Here is a 15,952-nt window from a genome sequence, read left to right on the forward strand (position 1 = left end):
AAGAAATATGGTGATGAAGTGGGTAACAAATATTTTAAAACAAGTTCAGCTACTCGTTTAAAGTTGTATATCTTGGTGCTCCATTCAGCGTCCAAAGGCCCGACCATCCATCAACAGAGAAGTGTCCAATGAGTTCAGACCCTCTCCTTGGATAACTGATGTCATTCCCAGGAAGTCTCCTTTTGTTCCTCAAATGGGCGACGAGGTATGTTCTTAACATACTAGGAAAGGCACATGAGATTAGAATTAGTTGGTTTGATCAAAGATGTATTGACCCTTTAGCAGGAAATAATGCAGAAAATAGTGTCTCAAATCATGAATACTCTTTTTTTAGAAGAACAGACCAAGAAAATTAGAACATAAGAACATTAGGAGTTAACAAAAATAAATGTAATATCATGTAAAGAGAAATGGCAGTCAGGCTGCAAAACTGGAAAGTTGGCTGAGATGGCTGTTTTATTTCGCCACTGTTTGCAAAATGTTGCCAAGTGTTTGCTTATGGTGGATTAATGTTGGGTCTCTGGTAATATTATAACAGAGTACGATCTAGACCTGCTCTTTATGTAAAGTGTCTTGAGATAACATTTGTTATGAATTGGTGCTATACAAATTAAAATGTATTGATTAATTGAATCATTTATTAGATTACATGTTACAAAAAATGATTGCTCTTAAATATACTGGCGCTTTATAGAACTTATCTAAACATTTTGGAGGTTAGTAGGGCATCTTCTCATTACAGAGAAAAGTTAGTTTAAAAGCTCTGGGTCCCACTTTGTCCGTCAGGTGATCTACTTTCGGCAGGGACACGAGGCCTATGTGGAGGCAGTGAGTCGGAGTGAATTGTACCCGATCAATTTAGACAAACAACCCTGGAAGAAAATGGAGCTGCGGGTAAGACAATTAAGAAGATTCCATCTGTTCCTTCAGGATGAAAAATGTTTAGAAAGAGAAGTTTAGAAAAACACAATTTTCAGAATCTTCTCTGAGTCATAAAAAACAGTAAAAAAAAAAGAAAAGTGGATTGTGTAAACTAAGTGCATCTTTTTTGTTGTCAATGTTTTTCAAATTTGTAACTTAAAAAGTCAAATTAATTGTAAATCCGGTTGTATATTTCCTAGGACCAAGAGTTTGTGAAGATAACTGGGATCAAATATGAAGTCTGCCCTCCAACACTGTGCTGTCTGAAACTTACTCTTATTGACCACGGCACCGGCAAAATCACAGACAAGTCATTTTCTGTCAAGTAAGCACATCAGTTTCCTTAACTGGCTCCCTATTCAGGAACAGATTCAATATTGTTGGATTTTTTTACTCCCAAAAGCAACCGAAGAAGAAGGTGATATTTCCCTTATATTTATATGTCCCTAGTCTTTCTACAAGTTCATGTACTATAAGAAGTAGGATTCCAAAATTAGGTTTTTACTATAAGTTAGTAATGATAACTACATTTGATTGTTATGTTGTTGTTATTATAATTAGGATGATAAGCTCTCTGCCTACAAAATCCTACGGATAAAAATCAGTTTTTTATCTTTGACATACTGACTCATTTTATGGTACTGCAACTTTTTTATGATATGCATATGTATTTGTCAGTATAATTCACTCAGTTTGATACAGAGAAACTCTTGAACTGTTATTGTACCTCCCCACTGAAATGTTGCTGATTTCTCCTAAAGGTATCACGACATGCCGGATGTGATAGATTTTCTTGTGTTGAGGCAAAGCTATGACGAGGCGCTACGTAGAAACTGGCAACCAAGTAAGTTTGGCACATTTTTAAAGATGGCAATAGCTGGTATTAAGCCCATGTACCATACTCAATTTATCTGTTGAATCAATTTCAGAGGCATATATCTGGACGAACAGGCGTTTCCTTGTAGTGATTTGAATTACTTTTTCAACTTTTCAAACCAACGAATATGAATACTCTGGCTGTCAACATTATTCCACTTTGATTATTCTTTTTTTAATTCTGTTTTGCTGCTTTACAGTCAAGGCACTGACACATATATCCTGTTGCAAATGACCCTTACTCTAGAGAGATACTTCTTTTCCTAAATCTATTAACATCTTAATCTGTACAGATGACAGGTTCCGCTCCGTGATAGACGACGCCTGGTGGTTTGGGACAATTGACTGTCAGGAGCCTTACCAGCCAGAATACCCAGACAGTCTCTTCCAGTGCTTCAAAGTCAGGTGGGAAACAAATTTCAGAGGGTAACTGGAAACATGGTGGCTGTGGGGCCAGCTATTTTCCTGGACATACTGTTTTTGATAGTGTCACTGTTTGAAGCAAAGCACAAACACTTTAAGCCTACGGGACAGCAGTAAGTGAAGTAAAAGACACCTGCCACTCAATACTCCCACAATGGCAATAATAATAATCCAAGCAGGCAAACTGTCTCTTCCCAATCCTGGATTTTATGGTTCACTTTTTTCCAGTACATTACATTAGTGCTTTTACACTCTATAGCAGGGTTCCTCAATTATGTCAACTTTATAGTATGTCTTGGTCTGTCCCCTAAGTTATTAAGAAACATGACAAGAACACACTTTATGTTCTTGTAATGACAGGAACTAACTATATGCTTTGCCATTTTTTTAATTGAAACAAACTAGTTTACAAGCAATTTTCATTTAATATGGTCATAAAAATAGTTTAACTGACAAAAGCAAGTGTGAAAGTTGACTCTGGATACCCTTGTTTTTGTGTTTTTACCAGGTGGGACAATAGTGAAACAGAGAAACTGAGTCCTTGGGATGTGGAACCTATTCCAGATGATGGTAAGTAATGCTTTTCACACATAGACACTGGGGTCTGTTCATAAAGCAGTGTTAATGGGGTTTCAATACACATTGGTGTCTCTACTCTTCAGCCCAGCAGCCGGATACAGAAGGAGGTGGTATACCTGTTACAGCAGATGAGATGAGTGAGCTGATGTACAAGCCACTGCCAGGGGAGTGGGGGGAGAGGAGCAGAGACGATGAGTGTGAGCGTATTATCACTGGCATAGACCAGCTAATCCATCTCGGTAAGTGTGCATAAACCAAAACATTTTAACTCTCCCTTCTTTGCGCTCACTCACACACACTCATTATCAGTAATTTATTCAGAGAATCTATTGTCGGCTTTTAACTACAGCTCCAGAAAAAAAAACCAATGCAAATATATGTTTTTCTCTGGTTCTACTATTTATAGGTTTATGTAAAATTAACTTTTGTGTTACTGTATACAACATTTCTCCTTACTGCCAAATAAAATATTCTCATTTAGGTCATTTATTTGCAGAACATGGTTTAAATAACCACTAGATGCAAAAAAGCATGTTTTTCAGATCTCGAGTAATGCAAAGAAAACAAGTTTATATCTTCTGGCTTGTTTGAAAACAAAACACATCTAGATCTCCCTCAAAATCTTTCTGAAGAGCAAGAATAAATGCCTTCTGATTTTGATTTTAATTTCAGCCCTATAGAAGTGCATGAAGTGTGTGATGCTCCTAAAAGATATAAATGCCAAGAAATCAGCTGGTCCTGGTGGATTAGACCCCCACTTACAAAATGATGCAGAAATTATTGCTGAGCCATTAACTCATATTTTTCACCTGACTTTAGAAAGTGGTAAAATACCTGAGATCATGAAGGCAGCACACGTCATTCCAGTATTAAAAGGTGGAGATTCAACTACCCAAAAAACAATTAGAACCATATCTAAACTCTCTGTTTTAGCCAAGGTATTGGAAGGGCTCATAAGTAAACAATTGAAAGACTTTTTATTACAACATGGCATTCTAAATCAGGGGTTCTCAAACTTTTGGGACCAGGGACATTTTCCAAGGACCCCCTCATAATTGTAATGCTGATTAAGCCTATGATTACTACCATTTGCACTCTAAGATGCCATTGGAACTATTTGTATTGTAAAACTTATCGAACTAATTACGTCAGACCTGTTTAATAGTGATAAACAGAAAGACATTTCAATAGAATCATGTTAATACCACTTCTGTACTTTAAAACAGAGAGTCATTTTATTCAAGAATTTTGCGGACTCAACTTGACAGCATTTATACTTTTCAAGTAATTTGTCTTAAAAGCTTTCAGTTACAGTAGCAAGACAGCAGCAGAAATGGTTTGTTGCGACCTTAGTGAGTTGAGTGATTCATGACATATTGACTTGATGTGTCAAAATCATATCTCTTTCTTTCTTTCTTTCTTTCTTTCTTTCTTATCCAAATCTCTGTTTCTTTTGGTCCATAGCTAATGTGGGTGGTAGTAATGGACACAGTATGCTTGTTTCACTGGTGCAAATGGTCTCATCTGTAGACATGCAGTTTTTAATGATGCATCACAATTTTATACTTTATTATACATTTATTATAATTATTTTGTGGACCCCCATGCTATGGTTCGCTGACCCCACTTTTGAAACCAATGTTCTACATGAACTGCAGTCTGGTTTCTGAAAAAAACATAGGGCCGGTTTTACAGACAAGGCTTAAGCCTAGTCCCAGACTAAAATGCCTGTTTGAGCGGTCTTAATTTAAAGCGACTTGCACAGACCAATTTCAAAATAGTCATAGACTTAGCCTGTTCTGGATTAAACTAAGCTGATTGCAAGAGGGAAGGTTAGAGCTACTCTAGGACTAAATTGAAGCTTAAATTAATCCTTCAAAGAGTCAGGTTTAACTTCTGCTTAGTACTGTTTGTGAAGAAGCATGGACTATTTGGAATATCTAAATGAAGACCAACATGCACTACAGAGGCCAGCCAGACGAGTACTTGTGGATAAGTGTAATCGGAGTGCTGCACAACTACCTGAAGCAGCGCTGCTGTCCTGATCCTCCAATGGAAAATCAGGATCAAGCAGTTGTGGCAATGGCTGAGGCCAGCGATGACAAACAAGGCCTTGCATACAGAGATGATTTTACATTGAAGCACAACCAGATGAGATGCATTTAAATATGTAGTGTATTTATTATGGCTTTTTTTATTTTATTTTTTTATTTAAATAGTGTGCACGGAAAAATTAAATGAGTGACAAAATCAAGGCCGTCTTAAGATATAGTTTGTGGTGATTAAAATACTCTGTTAGAAGCAATAAACTCATTTGGTCCTTAGTATGAAAGAAGAATAAAGATTGACGCAGACAGTGGAATATATTTACCAAAAACACTAACAAATTTACTTTCGGTCATCATGTGGTGTACAATTCACCAGTATTAAATCGCTCTCCTCTGATCTCTGCATTCTCTATTTGTTTACACAAGTTTAAGGTTCTTCCACAGAGTCTATAAAGGCAGATATCATTCTAAAATGTATGTCACAAAAATAGAAATATGAGAAAAGTAAAACACTGAAAACTATAAAGATATCTCACAAGAAGTTAAACTTTTCTTGTTATATTTTAGTTTGTGTTGAATTTACTGCAAATTGCAGCCCAACCACTCTTCTTCTCTTGCTCAGTGAAAGCAGTCTGGCTTTTACTTTCAGTTACCTGATTGTTTGACACAGTTTTGTTTTAGTTTTTTCAGACTTTTTTCAGACTCGCTAAAGTATTTTGAACAAATTCTCTTTGCCTCTGCCGTTGTTTTATCTCCAGGTTCACACCAGTCACTGTGTTTTTCAATTCCATTCCGGGTTTTTATGAGCACCATTAGACCAACAGCATGTGCTCATACTTAACCTAATAAGGCTTAACCCTGGTGTTCTCTTTTAGGCTTACTTACCTTACTCCAGGACTCCATAGTCACCGACTAACTAAGCTAAACTTAAGCCACGTCCATGAAAGCCACTTAAATTTCCTGGTTTAACTTGTACACATTAAGGCCTACTCCTGGCTTAATTAAAGCCTTGTCTGTGAAACCGGCCCATAGTCCAGTTACTGTTACTATAAAGGCCTTAAATTACATCATAAATGCTGTTGACTTAAACGAACACTGTGTTGCACTTTTCTTAGATTTATCAAAGGTCTTCAACACTATCAATAACTCTGTTCTCCTAAGGAGGTTGACTAACATAGGGTTGTCTTTAAAATCTGTTAAATGGTCTGAAAATTACTTGTGTGGATAGATTTCAATGTGTGCAAGTTGTCTTCTTGTTTTTTTAAATATACAAAATGGTGTCCCACAAGGGTCCATACTGGGTCCTATTTTATTGTAAAAATGTTGGACACTAAGTTTCATTTCTATGCTGATGATACCGTTACTTTACTTCCTCGTCTTCCTTAGCGAGTGCAATAAATGATCTACAAGCTGCTTTTAATGTTATCCAAAGAAATCTTTGGAAATTTAGACTTGTACTTAACCCAAATAAGAACACAATGATGTGCTTTTTAAGGTCAAAACGGACAGTTACAGAAGGTTATCAGATATTTACTTTGAAGGATGAGGTTATTGAACGAGTGTCAACATATAAAAATTTGAGTTTTATTTTACGAGGAAAATCTGTCTTTCAACCATCATATCGAGTGTCTCACAAAAAAACAGAGTGAAATTACAGTTCTATAGAAATATAGCTCCGTCATCTTGGTCTGAGCTACAGGGTCACCTTAAACTGGAGCAATTATTAGCTTGGAAGACTATAAAAGCAGAATTAAGGATAATTTGATTAGTGAATGCACCTTATCTTGTCTTGCATTATCTTGAATGCTGTTAAGTTGAGATTAGTTAAGATGAATTTTCTGCTTCTTTTAGTCTGTTCTCTGTTCTGTTCTGTACGTGAAACTTTTTATGCTGCTGTTTTTGTCTGTTTGTTCATCTGAAACAGCTGCTGTCTTGGCCAGAACTCACCTGTGAAATATATTTTGTGTCTCAATGTGATTATTTCCTGGTAAAATAAAGGTTAAATTAAAAAAAAGTTCAGAAATCAATATTTGGTGGAATAACGTGGTTTGTAGTTGAGCAACAGCTTTCCTGCACCTTGGCATGCTCTCCACCAGTCTTTCACATTGCTGTTAGGTGATTTTATGACACTCTTGCCGCAAAAATTCAAGCAGCTCAGCTTTATTCAATGGCTTGTGACATTCAGGAAGTTTTCAGTGGGTTTCAGATCTGGATTCGGCTGCCCATGACATGTAGAGAGATGCTGATTTAAGGAATATTTGGAGTGGTCCCTTCCCAGTTATAATAACCCCACTCCCCCTGTGTTTTCTGCTACAGAGATCGCAGCTCCCTTCTCTGGTCCTGTAGATTTATTACAGTATCCCACTTACTGCACTGTCATCGCCTATCCTACTGACTTGGGAACCATCAGACTACGACTCCATAACAGATTCTACAGGTCAGTCACACCAGTCCTTCTCCCTTCCACCCACTAATAATATTTATTTGTAGTCTTCACCATTGATCTGTCACTGGCCTTAAAATGTCTTCAGTTGTTGAAATTCAAATAATATTGTACATGGTTTGTAGAGACAAACCATGTTCTTGTTGTAATGTAATTGTTTACTTTTGGTGATCCACAGGCGCCTCTCAGCATTAATTTGGGATGCCAGGTATATTGCACACAATGCCAGAACTTTCAATGAACCAAGCAGCAAGATTGCCCACTCTGCAAAAATCATCACAAATGTCCTTCAGAAATTTGTCAAGTATGTTTCACTTGTCATTCATTGGCATTATTTATAGCCACTCTGTAATTCAAATAACCTGTCTTGCACATTCATTTGACACATTTATCCTACTTTCCCAGTAACCAAGGCTGCACAGATATCATTGAGATTTACAATGCTGTTGAAGAAATGGATGAAGATGATGAGGTAAGTCTGGCTAAACTGAAACTTTAGTAATTAGGAAAATATTTGATTTATTGTACATGAAAGTTGACAAGCAAATAGAGTGGATAATTACGAGAAGACCGTATATACCCATTTTCATTTGCAATCACCTACAAATTTGATTAGGTAATATCATACAGTTTATGATCAGATTCAAGTAATCCAAATTTTCCCCACAGGAAGAGGATACAGAAGCACCAGGTACATCCTCTGGACACAGACTCCGACAGGTAAATTGATACATAGAAAAGATAACATCTTATAAAGAACTTTTCAACAGTTTTGGTATATATAAATATTATACCAAAAAGTTTAAAATGGCTTTCATAACTTGTTGTAAATGTGTGTTAGGTCATCAGTAATGTCACACTAAGAAATATGAATATGTTTGAAAAGACATTATTTTAATGAGAGACGATAAATGATTCAGTAGCAGCAGAAAGTGTGTCGTGATGAATTCTACTCTTTCTCCTTGTTATTTGCAGCGCTCTGTAGAGGTAGTGCCCGACCAGGACGCTTGGAAGGAACAGTGCAAGAATCTGCTCAACTACATATTTGATTGCGAGGACTCAGAACCGTTCAGACAGCCTGTTGATCCTCTGAACTATCCAGTAGGTTAACACAACACACTTAGAGCATGCTGTCAGTTAAATACAATAACCAGGTTATTTTTTTTTTATTGTGTGCTCCAGTGTTTTGGACAAGATGAAGTCTAAACAATGCCTTGTGTGTATGATTAGGACTACCATGAAATCATTGATGCACCAATGGACTTTGGCACAGTGAAAAGGACCTTGGAGATAGACCGCTATGAAAACCCTATAGAGCTGTGCAAAGACACCAGGCTTATATTTGCCAATGCTAAAGCCTACACACCCAATAAACGCTCCAAGGTAAAGAGGATTATTTGATTCTTGTTTGTGGAAGAAATGTCAGATTAACGGCTCTCCAGAGCAGCACGTAACCATATACATGTGATGGTCGGAGTTCATCTGAAATAACTTTATTGGGTTCAGATTTTAGATTTATATATGTCATGTTATGTTATGTATATTTTGACTTTAGTATTTTTGTCTTTGCTTATTTAACTCACCCTTTTTTATTTTCTTCTAGATTTATAGTATGACTCTGCGGCTCTCTGCCTTCTTTGAGGAGCAAATCAGAACAATCATATCAGAATACAAAACTGCAGTCAAGAGCAGTGATAGGCTCCGCCGCAGTCAGAGGTTTCGCAAGAAAATGCAGCAGCAGGATCAGGGCTCTGCCACAGCAAGGTCTGTTTGAGCCTGTTTACATCTGGCATTAACATGTGTCTTGCGTGTTCTGTCACCAGTGTTGTCTGTTGACTCCTGGTAATAAAATGCTTTCCACATGCATGTCCAGTGACAATCTATGATAGGATCTCACTTTACCCTTTTACATGCAAATAAACACCTTTTGTTTGAAAAAACATCAACTCATTAAAGCCTGTAAATCAGACATGGATTGTTGCATGTATTAAAATACTGTTAGTAAGAATATTTGCTTGTTATTTTTTTCTTTGTGGAACATGTTATTTCTTTGGTCTGACTTTAACTATTAGTGTCTGTTTAAATTCTTCTTTTCTTAAGTCAAAAGAGAGCTGCTGTAAAAACTCAGGAAAAAGTGGAGTCGTTGTCAGTACCCAAATCTACCTCAGCTAAAGTGTCTGTTCCTGAGAGAGCCAGGAGGAGTCGAAGCAGCAGCAGTTCAGGTCACAGTTCCTCGGACGACAGCAAAGGTGCTTCATCAACACCAGGTACAAAACACATTTAGCCTTTTTTTAGGTTTGCTTTTTATAAGTTAGCAGTAGGTACTTCAACAGTTGTCCTATCATGGCTTTGCTTAGAGCATTTCCATAGCATATGCATAGTCATTGTATTCATGGTAAAGATGTAAGCTGATCGCAGAATTCATTTTGGATAATTCTGAAATCTCAAAGGTGCAGAGAGGTATACTTTAAAAATATGTTTTTAATGGCATGGGCATGTTCTAAATTACACGCTTTCACCACTATGGCTCCACTGCAGTGGAATGAACCCACACTGAAGTCAGGACATAAGAGTCACTTTTTCCCCCCCAACATGTGCTTAAAATACATCTTTTCAGCTTCCACCTGGCTTCCATTGCATTTCTTACTACTTAAAACAATTGCTTATTTGGGAGTTTGTGTTTACATTTATTAATAAATTGTCCTTCTTTTTTGAAAAGGTCTATTTCCAGTGAATGTACTACAGTATTATTTTTATTAATTTTTTTGGCTGACTGCTTGGGTCAGCCCTACACAGGGGTCTGTATGTGACGGACTGAGTAACTGACTGACTGACTGACTGACTGAGTGACGGTACTTTCACAGCCATAGAGGGAGAGAGAGTTGTGACATGGCAATGGCGGATCATGGAGCACATTGTACTCCACTGTCGCGACTCTCTGTCTATACGGCTCTGGATACTTTGTTCGTGGAGTAGGCGGGGCTGCTTCTCCACTGCTCATCCACTGTCCTCACCTACGTCTGCGGCGCGCACCAAAAGCGCACATTGACTTAATGCGGTCAGCCACATACTAGGTTTTGACCTAGTCTTGTTATTTCAGAGTCTGAATGTGAGAGCGAGCTGAGTGGATCAGAAGGGGGAAATTGTCTGGCTTCCTCTAGACACAAACAACTCAGACAGAAAGCCAGAGTTACGAGAAGCAACCGTTCCAAGCAGCGGAAAAAAGGTGAGGAGTGTAATATTTCCTGTTAAAGTCAGTTTTTCAAAGAGTACGCCTCTTGAAACTCAGGGTTGTTAGTTGAATCTGAGAAATACATGATAATTAAAGTTTGACATTTTTAAGTTGTGTATTTCAAAAAAACAAAAAGGAGATCACTGGAAATGTGTTATTGTTGCCAGTTGCAGAGATTGATAGTGAAGAGGAAGAGGAGTTTGATAGTGAAGGTGAAGATGGAGAGATGTCCTCCCAGTCCTCAGGTCCTCGTTACCCCAGTAGGAGTAAAAACAGCATGAGCACAAGGCAGACCAGAAACAGTACTGGCCCAGATAGGAAGTGTACAGGTGAGGCTACTGACAACTTTCATCAGCCAACACAGCTAATAAACCCACAAGCCAAAATCTCAACCTCCTTCTGTATGGCTTGTTTTCAGAAGGAAGAGCAGAGGTGAATGGTCACAGCAGCAGACCATCTGGCAGGGAGAGACGTCACTGCCGAGACTCTGACAGGACCTCATCCCAGGGCTCTGACAGGGAAGAAGATGAAGAGGAAATAATGGTTCGGAGGTCACTTAAGAGAAAAACAGCAAGGGCAGCTGTGAATAAGATCAAACTCCTTGAGGTCTCAGAGGAAGACTATGAGGAGGAGGAGGAGGAGGAGGAGGAGGAAGAGGAAGAGGAAGAGGAGAAGCCAAAAAGGAGCAGCCGTCTCCAACACACAGCCCGGGCAAGCAAACGCACCACAGTGATCCAGAGCACCTCCGATTCTGAAGAAGAGCCATCATCAAGGGGTAAGCAGATGCTTTTTTTTTTACAGTCATTTCGTACAATCCAAAATTTTATAGCATTGCATTTTGTTTTAGGAAGCATACAGGATACATTTTTGTTGATTTCTGCACTCTTCACTCTTTAGCTTCTCAAAAAACAAAGAAATCAGATGGCGAATCCAAGGACAAGGAAGATTGCAATCAGAATGGAGACACAAGGCTGGATAAAGAGAGGACATTAAGACGAAATGTCAAGTGTAAGGGAAATTGTGAGAAATGTCATCAATTGGTCAATCTCTGATTTGTAGTTACCACTTGAATTGTAATGAGAGATCCTAATGAGTTGGATTTTTTTCTCATTTTCTCTGCAGATACTATGTCCCATGTTAATGGCCACGTTGGAAAACATGAGAAGTCTGACAGCAACTCTGAACAAGAAGAAGCTACAGACGATAGCTTTGGAAAAGCCGAAGAGGAGGTTGTGTCTCAGAGAACCTCTAGAAAAACAGGAACTGCTGCAGCCAGAAAGAAGAGGATTACAAATGAGGAGGAGGTGGAGAGGGTAGAAGACACTGAAAGAAAGACAGCAAGACACAAACCTCTTGTAAGCTCAGGTGAAGAGGACAAAGACCACCGGTCTCAGAAACATCCCCACCAAAATGGAAGACATGTGAAGGATGGCATCCACAAAGACTCTAAGAATAAGAGAAAAGTTTCACTATCAAAGAGCCAAGATAAACAAAAATCTGCCTCAACTATTAAACTGCATGGTGCAGATTCAGAGAAGCTCAGTGATTCTCCAAAGAAATCCATCCCACATAAGAAGAAGTTGAAAAAAAATGAAAAAGGAAGTGAAGTAGAAAGCAGTCACTCCTGTGATGAACTTGATTCTGAAACCAAGAGGCAAACAAGAAGCAAGAGCAAATATAAACGGCCTCATCATGAGACCTCAGTGTCCGAGAGCTCTGAGCAGGAATACAAGCCCAAGAGGAAGATGAGGAGGAATTGCTCCACTGGCTCATCAGACGAAGAGTCAGATAAGTCAGACAACACATCAAATAGACGGTTAAGTCTCCGAGCGCTGCCAAAAATGAAATACATCAGTGACAACTCTCTTTCTGAGGAGGACTATGCTTCTGCAAACCATGGTAAACAGAGAAATAGCAACAACACAGCCACAGCGTCTGGGGAAGACAGGAATAATAAAAGAGAGTTTGACAGAACCTCCCCCAACGAATCCAGGTATTCGCTGTCTTCCAAGAGAAAACGTATTTACACCTCGGACTCTGACGATCCAGTGGAGGTATCCAAGAACAATACTACTAGCTGGTCAGGCACCTCAAAGTGTACCAAAAGGGAACCCAAACAAGAGGATGGTGACAGCATTGAGGAAGATACCTCTTCCCAATCTGATTGCAGCAAGGAGGAAGAGGATGATGTTGGTAGTTCAAGAAGCATGAAGAAGAACATGAGGCGGCCAAAACACAAATGGAAGGAAAGCTACAGCAGCAGCAATCACAGTTCTGACTCAGAAAGCAAGCAGTCTTCATCAGTCTCAGAAAACTCGTTTGCCTCAGGGTCCCATAGCAGTCCAAAGAGGAGAAGTCACAGACGATCTAGAATAAGCGAAAGGACTACCAGTCGCCAGCTGAGGCAGCACCGCAGACGGTCTGCTACAGAGGAGGAGGACACAGAAGAATCGTACAGCAAACCGCATCGAAAGACACGCGTGAACACCCGTAACCGAGGGAAGCGGACAGTAACCTATCGCGACAGTGAATAAGTAAGCAGCTGGGAAAAAAAGCTGTAGAGTAAATAAGGAGATGGACATTAACTGGAGACCTTGAATACACTTGATGGCCCGTTATGGTAGTAGCACTGGAGTCCTCGAGAAAAAATGCTGTGAATCTGTTTCATTTCAGGGATATTTATATTTTCTATGAAAAACATGTTTATAGATGTAATACCAATTCAAGCATTTGAACTGCTGGTTTTCAAGAGGATACAGAGCAAAACACCACCTCCTTTACTGCTTGTTGTGATTTGGCCAGCAGATAATCCATTCTGGGGAATCTTGTCAGCTTGGGTGCTATCTAATATACCTCTGTTTAATCAAGCATATTGCTAGCTTGCACTATGATACACTGTAATGAGGTATTTCTTACACTAGTTTTGCATTAGAAACTCAGGGGTCAACTAGGTTTACTGTAGTCTCAGACATGCAGTTGTTTTTTGAGCTAAGGTAAGGACAAGAAACAATTCCAGGTCAGCAGATGTCCAAGCACACTCACTGGAACAAAATGAATCCAAGTTCAGACTTTTGACTACAGCACTCCTTTGTAAATCCACACACTTTAATGCTTGACTGTATAATGAGTTGATGTGAGCCAAATGAACAGATATGAATACTTTTCCCCATGCCATTTCAGTTTTCGAAATTAGTTTTTTGTTGTATTCTAGTGAATAGATGTAAATATATGATTGAGAAATGCCTGAAAGGTTAGGTGATCAGTCAGTAGCAAAAAAAGGAAAATATTTAAATTCAAGCTTTTTCTTTTCTTTTCTTTTCTTGTTTTGTACATTGAACTGCATTGTCTTGCCATATGTCACAAATTGGTACCTTTTTTTGCCAAGTACAAGTAACCAAAAGTACTTGTAGCAAAATACTGTGATTTCTCATATTGGGAAGACCTTTAATTGTTATCCTGTGTTACCTACTTTCAGTATTAAATTCTTTTTTTCAGAGTCGACTTCAAACATTTAGCCAGTCTCATGGTTTAATTTTTTATGGGGAGGTTTCTAAATACAGTCGCTTTATGAAATTTAGCCTACTGTTTTCCGTACTACACCTTTTAATAACAAATTTCACAGAAAACTATTAACGCAATGTGGTTGTGGAGTGCAATGAATTAGTTATTCCTCCTATTAATAAAGACATAATTTCACGGTGTATTCTGTGTTGTACTTTTATCTATTATCTTTATGTAACAAGAGGTCTTTACTTACTCACCATCTAATAACATAAATGTAATTTGAATACAATTAAATCTAACTACAAGAAAGGTTATCAATTTCCTACAACTACTTGAAAAGGAAAATATAGGAGAAACCATTCCCTGTATTTATGGACTCCCAAAAATTCAGCTCCTCTCAGACCCATCATCAGTTGCATCAACTTGGTCCCTTGCAACATATCCAAACACATAACTTCTATCCTAGTTCCCATGGTTGATAACACGTCACACCATGTGTGGGAATTCCCACGATTTTACAAACAAGGTAAGGGACTTAATCGTAGATTCCAGCGAAACCATAGTCTCCTATGATGTGTCCTCCATTTTTACATGCATCCCCACCACAGAGGCAGTCGAGACCATCAAAAAATGTCTGCTACAGCAGTGGTTCCCAACCAGGGATCCAGGGGTCGAATATTTTTGGGGGTGAGCAAGGCTTTGTCTACACTGATTGTCAAAATTAGATTTGCACGTTTAATAAAATATCGTTTTATCAAGTGTGTTCAACTATTTGAAAAGCTATATTCATCTATACTAACACACGTATGTGCACATATATATTTTTTGACATACATTCATACAGTACATGCATGCAGAAATGCCTACATCCACCTATTTAAATTTAACTAAAAGGGGTGTTTATTATAATAAGTAAAGATAACGTTGATAAGATAAGGTTAAGATAAGATTTCACTTCACTTTCAGATTTTTCTTAAATTTGTCTTGCGTCTCATGACGTCCAGAGTTACACATAGATAATAAACATAAATAACAAAAAGTAACATTTAAACAAAGGCAAACACTACAATATATTACATCAGACTTTACAAAGTGGCTCTAGTGCATTATGTTCAACACCCCATGATCATCACATACATGAATCTGTGGCCTACTTAAAGCCCAAACGCTGATATCATAGCTTGATTGACTAAGGGACAAAAGAGTTCCTCAGTCTATTCAGTCGAGCCTGTGAGACTCTAAATCTTCTAAAATAAACTAAAACAACAAACTATAAGCTAATTGGTGTTCATTTTTACCAATAAAGATTTGAAATGAATCACTTTATTGTTTTGGTGTACGTTTGTGCGGGCTAGAGGGGCTCAGCCTTTCTTCAATACCAGCAGTGGGGGCTCCACTCACACTGGACCACATTTGTACATTTGCTGGACCTCTGTTTGAACACCACATACTTTCAGTACAGTGAAGGCTTCTACAGACAGAAGCATGGCTGTGCCATGAACTCAACCATGTCCCCAATAGTGGCTAATCTCTTCATGGAGGAAGTAGAGAAGGAAGATCTGACTTCCCTCACAAGAGCTTCCCCAAGCCATTGGTTTAGATATGTGGATGACACCTGGGACTAAATCTGACCTGAAGAAGGACAGAGAGGGAAAAGAAGGAACAAGAACATCTCAGGGAGGCACTTCATATGAGCAGTTACCGAAACTGGGCCTTCAGCAAGACCACTAATAAACACAGCTCCAACAGGAAAGAAGTAAACAACCAAAGTCACAGCATTGTTATTCCCTACCGGTCTGGAGTATGCGAGAAAATGCAAGAATTTTTAAAAGCAAAATATTCCGGTACACTTCAAACCATCCAAAACACTTAGCCAGAAGCTTCCACCCAAATGAAAAAACACCCAGACATAAACAGAGCAATGTA

At 38.5% G+C, this 15,952-nt stretch overlaps 1 protein-coding gene across 2 annotated transcripts in view; it reads left to right on the plus strand.

Annotated features, from left to right (window-relative positions):
- Nucleotides 1–14,223, plus strand: part of brwd1 (bromodomain and WD repeat domain containing 1) — a 30,192-nt gene extending 15,969 nt beyond the window's left edge. The window contains exons 25-44 of one of the 2 annotated variants that reach the window (XM_069668071.1): nt 89–205; nt 787–894; nt 1,122–1,246; nt 1,683–1,765; nt 2,091–2,202; nt 2,729–2,790; nt 2,883–3,038; nt 7,164–7,284; nt 7,469–7,594; nt 7,696–7,762; nt 7,960–8,010; nt 8,266–8,391; nt 8,521–8,673; nt 8,894–9,054; nt 9,391–9,557; nt 10,391–10,516; nt 10,690–10,851; nt 10,941–11,297; nt 11,420–11,542; nt 11,645–14,223. In XM_069668071.1, coding sequence (XP_069524172.1) covers nt 89–205; nt 787–894; nt 1,122–1,246; nt 1,683–1,765; nt 2,091–2,202; nt 2,729–2,790; nt 2,883–3,038; nt 7,164–7,284; nt 7,469–7,594; nt 7,696–7,762; nt 7,960–8,010; nt 8,266–8,391; nt 8,521–8,673; nt 8,894–9,054; nt 9,391–9,557; nt 10,391–10,516; nt 10,690–10,851; nt 10,941–11,297; nt 11,420–11,542; nt 11,645–13,056 — 3,915 coding nt within the window. In that variant the 3' untranslated portion in view covers nt 13,057–14,223. The remainder of the gene's footprint in view (nt 1–88; nt 206–786; nt 895–1,121; nt 1,247–1,682; nt 1,766–2,090; nt 2,203–2,728; nt 2,791–2,882; nt 3,039–7,163; nt 7,285–7,468; nt 7,595–7,695; nt 7,763–7,959; nt 8,011–8,265; nt 8,392–8,520; nt 8,674–8,893; nt 9,055–9,390; nt 9,558–10,390; nt 10,517–10,689; nt 10,852–10,940; nt 11,298–11,419; nt 11,543–11,644) is intronic. The other variant, XM_069668072.1, reaches the window with a different exon arrangement.
- The last annotated feature ends 1,729 nt before the right edge of the window (nt 14,224–15,952 follow it).

This window comes from Semicossyphus pulcher, unplaced genomic scaffold, assembly GCF_022749685.1.
Source record: "Semicossyphus pulcher isolate SPU_LCO1_2020_fin unplaced genomic scaffold, fSemPul1.0.p SCAF_19, whole genome shotgun sequence".
NCBI lineage: Eukaryota > Metazoa > Chordata > Actinopteri > Labriformes > Labridae > Semicossyphus > Semicossyphus pulcher.